The sequence below is a fragment of the Henckelia pumila genome, chromosome 1, assembly GCF_033568475.1.
Source record: "Henckelia pumila isolate YLH828 chromosome 1, ASM3356847v2, whole genome shotgun sequence".
NCBI lineage: Eukaryota > Viridiplantae > Streptophyta > Magnoliopsida > Lamiales > Gesneriaceae > Henckelia > Henckelia pumila.
This window is the reverse complement of record NC_133120.1, coordinates 65608197-65616580: the sequence shown is the minus strand read 5'-3', so window position 1 is coordinate 65616580 and position 8384 is coordinate 65608197. Positions and strand designations below refer to the sequence as shown.

Below are 8384 nucleotides of genomic sequence, written 5' to 3'. Positions count from 1 at the left end.
TACGGATAGGGACTTTCATGCTAAAAAAAATTATAACATAGGAGCTTAAATATTCAAACTCGTTACACAGAGATATATTATCTCATGCGTTCTTTCACAAGGGTGGTTGGAGCAATTTTCTCTTTGAAATATCAATATCGTTCCTTTTTTTCCAATGAAATAGACATTTTCTATCTTGCTTTGCAAGCGGGTGACATTGTGATGTGGTTTTGGGCTTTGTGGGATCTAGATGCCCCACTTTCTACTTTTCTTTTTTTTTTTTAAAAAAAAAAAATTCTTGAAAACAATGTATCACAAATCCGTATATATATATGAGACTCGTCGATCCAATCTATATATAAATAAAATTTATACTTACGACATAAAATTAATAGTTTTTTTGTAAGTTAAAAGAGTTTTGATTTCATAAAATTGAATTCTGAAATGATTTTATATGAGTTTTTTGTTATATTTTTTTATTATTTAAAATTAAATGGGACACTAAATAATATTCCTATTTATGTTACTGTTACTTTATTTTTTCTCAAGTATCGATATCGAAATCATTACTACAAGTGGGGTGACGTATGTTGGTGGCAAGTAATTGATTGAAAATAGAGGATATATGGAATACGCCGTGGTATTAATATATAATTTTTTTTTACAAGTTTAAAAATTCGATTTTTTAATGAGTATTTATATCGTTCCAATATATTATCATGGATGAACGTATTTTGCTGTTATATTAAATTATTATATTATAAATAATAAAAACGATAATTTTCAATAGCTCAAACGTGTGTTAGTTGGATCTAACGAAAGATTGAATGAATTTCTAGCCACAAATCACAATATACAAGCATTGGCCCTTAATTTTATATCATGACACTGTTTAACTCGTGAAAAAAATGATAAATAATGAATAATATAAAAATGATAAGTCAATATATTTTTTATAACATACATGATTCCAATTATTTGTAAAATTTGAGTCAAACATTGGATAAAATAAGGATGGGTGATCAATCATGTTCCATTTGGAAAGATACTTTAAAAGCGCTTTTAGGTAGTGTTTGCAACCTTTAAAAATAAGTGATTATGAATTATTTTTTAACAAATTTTTGAAGAAAAAATCTATAATCACTTATACTTAGAGGTTGCAAACACTGTTTTAGTGTTTTATAATTTTAAAAAAAATTAAAGCATATGTTTTGATAAGATTTTTGTAAAACTCCGATTATTGTTTTTTTAAAAAATAGAGATGTATTTTAGAAAAATGGAAATCCAAATATATTACTTGTTAACTGTAAAAAAATTTTATAAAATTATTGTTCAAACACATATTTATTTTTAAAATTACTTTCAAAACATTTTATAAAAATTTTGTAAAAAATATTCTTATAAAAACATTCTACTTATCTTTGTCCAAACGGAGTCCTAATATCTTTTTTCTCCCATCAAGCTATACACATGAGAACGAGAACGAATGTTTTTTTTTTTTTTTTTTTTGGTTACGAGAACGAAGTTATATGATGATGATTTGATGTATTTACCCGTTATTGGGGCAATATGTTTGGAGATAAGGATAGAAAGTATAATGGCCCATCCTAATTTTTTGACATGACATGTACAGAGACACATGTTTCGATATCAATAATCGATTTTTTATATTACAATGTTTGTTTGAAATATAAGTATAATTTTGATCCAAATTATTATGATATAATAAAATAATTTTTTGCAAGCGTAGATTCGAGACATGCTTATTTTGAGCAGAGAAATCACAAAAAAAATTGTTAGATGATATTTTTGGTTGGCTATATTTTTATGATATATTTTGGTTTAAGAAAATTAAAAAATTTGGTTGCAATATTTTTTGTGGATTGTGAAAAGATTTATGATTTTGGTAAGATCTGAAATATGGATATAATCGACGAAAATATAAGTTTTAATATTTGTGGTGATTTGTTGAAGATATTAGAGATATGAAAAGATATAGTTTTTAAAAGATTTATTATATCATGGGAGATATGGTGAAAAATTTGAAAGAATTTATTTTATTCTGAATAAATGAAATTATCTATATATTAGATTTTTTTTTTGAGCCAGTATATATTAGATTTTCATTCATTATGAAAATTGTTGAGTGTGGCCATTAGGGCCAAGGAGAGGCCGATGAGCTTTCATGTCAAATATGTCAGATTGTGTTGATTTGTTGGTTGCATTTTGTTGTTTTTATGCATCGTATTTATCAGACATTCGTCAAGAGAAGAAGGCGAGTTCTCGGGAGAGAGATATTTCGTGCATAAGACATATTATGTTGTAGGCTTGTCTGGTTTGTTGTGAGGGACGAATTCTGGAGGAAAAAAACACGTGTTTTACTAAGTGTCCTGACATCCAGTGAGATAAGTTGAGAAAAGTATCACGAAAATTCATTCTGAGTTTGGAGTACAAGCTTGATCGTGGTATAGACTTACAAGGGAAGACTGTGATACATTCCTCGGGAGAGGAATGTGAATTCTCGGGAGAGAACGGTTCGTGCATCAAAGGGAATTCGAGAAGGCGGATTCAAAAGACGAGTGATGCTCACCAAGTAGAATCTACTGAACGTGTTCATCATAAAGACGCCATAAAAAAAGATGAAGTCTTTTATATGGTTTAAATCTTTGTATGATTGTAACATTCTTGAGGTTTAGTGAATTTGCCTGATGGTTGTGCGTGGCCTCTTGGATGTAGGTCGGTTGGACCGAACCACGTTAAAATTTCTCGTTTTTTATTTTACTTTTAATTTTATTTTTTATGAATTGGACTAACAATAAAAACTTGGCAAAATAAGAGATAACCGGATCAACAAAAATTAATCTTAAACTACTTAAATAAATCAAGATAAATTATCCACAATCAACGAGAATCGAACCTAAGATCAATTAGTCTCAAGACCTTATAATCTAAACATTGGACTAAGATCTCATCGACTTTAATTACAACATTTAATTGGAAAAGGATTGGAATTTTTTTCATTTCACGTGGATTTGACTTGAAGTTTAGCTAAGAAAGGAAAAATGTTTGTCACTTTACCCAAGTAATTTTTTTTTAACAAACCCAAGTAATTTTTTATTATATTAAAATCATGCTTACATATTTTTAAATACAGTTAACTAATTAACTGAATAATTTTAACTAAAGGAAATTTAATCTCATGTCAATATAGATTAAAAATATACGATATATCATCCGAATACATATTTGAGCCATGCACCCTCCAAATAATGCTCGATTAAGGACATTATATAACTTAAGCAAACAAAAAAAAAAAAAAAAGAAACAAATAAATGTGTTACAACATGTTAAATTGACTATTTTTAATGTTAAAAAAAGTCATGGCGCCATAGATTTTAATCTTTTGAAATTTAAATTGAACGTTAAATATATTTATTAATACTACAAAATTTTAATATTTTAAGGAAAATAAATCTAAAAAAAATCATACATAAAAAAAATCTTTCAACGGGAACCGACGAAGGTGTTTTTTTAATTATTTTGTGACACTTACCAGTAATTATCAGCGCTTTATTGACTAATTAACTTTATTTTATGACAAAAAATGGGATTTTGAAAATTGCTTTTACGCTGGTTCAATTCAAAAGATATTTGTATAAAAATATTCTTATCAGACGGTTTTAAAGGTCAAATTTGTGATTCAGATATTTGATTCAACTCGACGTGACTCATAATAAAACATTAATTTTTATGACAAAAAATATTACTTTTTTTACTGCATATTTGAATTGAGTCCATATGTTTCACAGATATTAATCCACAAAATTATCTTATAAAAGACTTACTCCGTTTATAAATAGGCATAAAATACGAGTAGATATAGTTATGTTTGACAAACATAACTATATTTTTCTATGAAAAACCGTACATTTCGGTGGGCAGGGATTTCACTAATATTTTCCAGTGGACCAAATATATATAATACTTTGTTATTTTATTTTTTAAAATGTTTATAACAAATTGAAAATATTTTTATTTGTGAAATTACACCATTAATTAGAAAATATTTTTCTATGAAAAACCGTACATTTGTCCTTTCTAAGATACTCACCGGATAACTCATCACGAACTTATCCTTGATAAGATACGTACCTGAGGAGTTTGTTACAGTAAGATATCAATCTTGATGCCCATAAAAATGAAAGATCACATGAAAATGATAGATGGAACCTAAAGGAACCAAGGAACCAAAGTGGGAGGAGAACCAGACTGAAGGAGCAAGGAACTCGGTGCACCATAATGTGAAGTTCATTCAGGTTTGTAACGAACAAATACGTATGTTCATGGCATCCCTTCATAGTTTTGGTGGTTTCTGATGATTCAAACGAATGGGTATAATAAAAAAAAAACGTGTCCTATCATAAGAAATGATTCAGTCATTATATATACTGGATCAATCATCATTCCAACATATCCGAACACAATCAATTGAGAAAGTTTAAGTGTGAGAAAATTCTGACACTGGTTACTCTCCATTTTGAGAAGATAATATTTTTCATTAAAATATTTGTGATTTGGATATTGTTATACTGCAGATACAATATAAAAATGTTCGATTATCAAGTTGAAAGACATCCAAGGTATTCAGGGTTATTTTCAAGCTTGCACTTTGGAAACAAAATTCTTAGGAATTCGTTGTATCTTGGAGGAACATTTGCTTAGTACGAGTGCATCACCATGGTGGGAGCAAATTGTTTTTTAAGAAAAGCGAGTGAACGCGTTTCGCACCTCAGATTTTGTAGCAAGAGATTCGTGCAGTTTCTTGACAGCACAATTGTACAAGTTTGGTTCCCTTAAAGCAGCCATATAAAAAGAAGGTTCCTAAGAAAAAGTTGAATCGAAGAAATTATTCCCACCAACAATCTTAAGAAATTATTTTGTGCAATCGATGGTTTCTCAAAGAGAGTCAGAGCTGCTCAGGATAGGCATGCCAATTATGCCAACACACGGCGTAGATCCTTGCAGTTTCAGCACGGAGAGCATGTTTTTCTAAAATTTTTACCTTTCCGAAAGGTGATGAGGTTTGGGTTGAAGGGTAAGTTATCACCGAGGTTCATTAGATCGTTTGAGATTCTCGAGAAAGTTGGGATGTAGCTTACCATTTGACTTTGTCACCTCATCTCTCCAGCCTTCATGATGTATTCTACGTATCTCTGTTGCGACAATATATAGTTGATGAGTCACATGTTTTGCACCCGACTAAGGTTCAACTAGAGCAGGATTTGGCCTACGTGGAGAGGCCTCTTAGGATCATCGGCAGGAAAGAGAAAGTGTTACGAAACAAGCGCATACCAGTCATGGTGCAGTGGCACGGAAGAGGCACTGAGGAAGCGACTTGAGAGTTAGAGAGTCGTATGCGTTCAGAGCATCCCGAGTTGTTTTGAGTATTGTACTTTATTTTGAACAGTACATTTATCTTGAAAATGTTCAGATGTAATAGAAGAGCTTTTCGTTGTGTTGTCTATCAATTTTTCCTCATGCTTGATTTCGAGGTAGAAATCTCTTAAGGTGGGGAGAATGTAGTAACGCATACCCCGTTTTACAAGATTAAATAGTGAAACCTAACTAAGGAACCAGAATCCTAGTTATCAAGATGTTTAATTGGATCAAAAATTTAGTGTTTGGACTTCGGAACCATCAATGAGTTCGGAACTTTTGAAGTTGGTTCGGAAACACCGAACATAGAGATGCACAATTCAAAAGCAGAGAGTCAGATCGGAACCACCGAACGGGAGATCGGAGCTTCCGAAGGTTAGGCCATGTGTGCACTAATTGTTGTGTCACCAGCGTTTGGACACACAATCACATGCATGAGATTGGAGCTTCCGAAGTGGAGATCGAAGCTTCTGAATTGGAGATCAGAGCTTCTGATCAAGGCAGTTCGGAACGTGGCATGCATGCGGAGATTGGAGCTTTAAAGACTGAAAATGGCGTGAGATTCTTCTCTTCTTTCTTCCTCCGTTCCTTCTCGATTCTTGGCTGGGAAATGAGATACAATTGCATATATTAAATCTCATTTGATTGGTACAAAAGTGGTCAAAGCCAAAACTGCAATTTAGTCCTCGGTCAAACTTAAAAACTTTAGTTCTGTCCCTAAATTTCTGAAACTCGAAATTTAGATCCAAAATTCCATAAATTCTTAGATTAAATATTTTTCGGGCATTACAATTCCTCCCCTCTAATAAAATATTTTGTCGTCGAAATAGAATCTCAATCTCAATACTGACGAAAATAGACTGAATTAAACACTGAAAAGAATCTGACCTCAGACAAAAAGTTCTGGATATCTTTGTCTCATATCCTGCTCTAACTCCCAAGTTGCTTCTTCAACACCATGTCTACTCCACTGTACTTTAACTAGCTGAATCGACTTGTCTCTGAGTTGCTTATCTTTTCTGTCTAGAATCTGAATCGGTCGCTCAAAATAGCTCAAAGTCTCATATAGTTCTGCCTCATTTGGCTGAAGTACATAGGAAGGATCTGGCTGATACTTACTCAACATAGACACGTGAAATACATCATGAATACTTGATAGCGCTGGGGGAAGAGCTAATCTGTAAGCTAGATCACCAACTTTGTCTATAATCTTATACGACCCAATATACCTCGGTGACAACTTATCCCTCTTTCCAAATCTGACTGTACCCCTGAAAGGAGATATCTTCACGAATACACGGTCACCCTACTAAAAACTCAACGGTCTGCGTCTGATATTCCCATATTTGGCCTGTCTATCTTTCACTGTTCTCATTCTAGACTGAATCAATTTCACATTTTCTGTCATCTCTTTGATCATGTCTGGCCCAATAACTGGCGCCTCTGAAATATCATCCCAAAAAAAAGGAGATATGCACTTCCTACCGTATAAAGCTTCAAAACTGAGCCATCTCAATACTCGCCTGATAGCTGTTGTTGTAGGAAAACTTGACAAGCGGCAAATAATCCTGCCAGCTAGTACCAAAATCAATCACAACAGCTCTTAACATATCCTCTAAAGTCTGGATAGTCCGCTCTGACTGTCCGTCTGTCTGAGGATGATATATTGTACTCAGATGCAACCGAGTACCAAGAGATTCCTGCAAACTGTGCCAAAAGTAAGAAGTGAATCTAGGGTCTCGATATGAAACAATAGATTTCGGCACACCGTGCAATCTCACAACATCTCTGATATAAATACTAGCCATCTGGTTTGTATGTTATCTCATAAGGCATAAAACAAGCAGACTTCGTCAATCTGTCAACTACAACCCAGATTGCATCGCACCCTCTCGATGATCTCGGTAGTTTTGTGACAAAATCCATGGTAATGTGATCCCATTTCCACTCTGGAACTGCTAAACTGTGCAATAGACCATCCCGTCGCTTTCTCTCTGCTTTCACTTGCTGACAGTTTAGATACTTGGACGCAAATCTTGTCACATCTGCTTTCATCATCTTCCACCAAAACCGATTCCTCAAATCATTGTACATCTTTCTTTCACCTGGATGGATACTGAATTTACTGCAATGTGCCTCTCTCAAAATTTGTTGTCTCTACTCTGAAACATCTGGCACAACAATACGGTTATTCACAAACAAAACTGTAACGCCCCGATTTTATCTTAATTGACTTTATTTGAGATAATCGGAGATTACAGAGTTCAAGAGCCGACTTGATTTTGATCAGGGTCTTTTTTTTAAATTTTGGATTTTTCAGGGACTAAAATGCAAATTTGGGATTTGTTAGATATTTATAACTCCTTTGACTATTATATTCACTCCACCCTCCTCCTCCATCGTCTCTCCCTCCATTTAAGGTGAGAAAACGCCTCCCAAGCTTTCCATATTTCACCCCGAGCTCGATCCGTCTGTTGGAAATTATTTCTGAAGGAAGATTAGTGATTACGGCAGCGAGAGCTTCGTTCTATCGTAAGTTTTTCTCCGATCAGATACATTCTATTTTTTGGATGTTATTAGAATCGATTCAGTTTAGAGTATGTTGTTCTTGGCAGAGTTCTGATCGTTTATTCTCTGTCGGTTTTGAAATAGAGCGTCATTTGGAATTGTTATGATTTTTGGAGGGATTTTCGAAAAAGTGAGTTTTGTGATTTGTTGGAATCAGATTTTTTTGGTTGAATGTTGGTTGATTTGAGTTTATTGGATTGATATTATGCTGTCTGCGATTTTGGTTTGATTAGAATATAGTCGTTATGCCGCCGGTTTGAGTTGAGGACTATAGTTGGGTTAAGTTGATTGAGCCATTTTCAGTCATGTTTGAATGTCGATAGTGATCTCGGGCCATTATTACTTATTTTGAAGATTCGTTTGAAGGTCGTTGAGTTGCGAGGTTGCAGGAGTTGTATCGT

General features: G+C 33.2%; 1 protein-coding gene across 1 annotated transcript; it reads right to left on the bottom strand.

Moving 5' to 3' along the window:
* Window positions 1-6304: 6304 nt before the first annotated feature.
* On the bottom strand, window positions 6305-7509 carry LOC140863945 (uncharacterized). The gene is made up of 3 exons (XM_073267756.1): window positions 7221-7509; window positions 6782-6858; window positions 6305-6700 (listed from the first exon to the last, which is right to left on the bottom strand). Exons 1-3 carry the CDS (start codon window positions 7507-7509, stop codon window positions 6305-6307), a joined length of 762 nt encoding a protein of 253 aa, XP_073123857.1.
* Window positions 7510-8384: the final 875 nt, after the last annotated feature.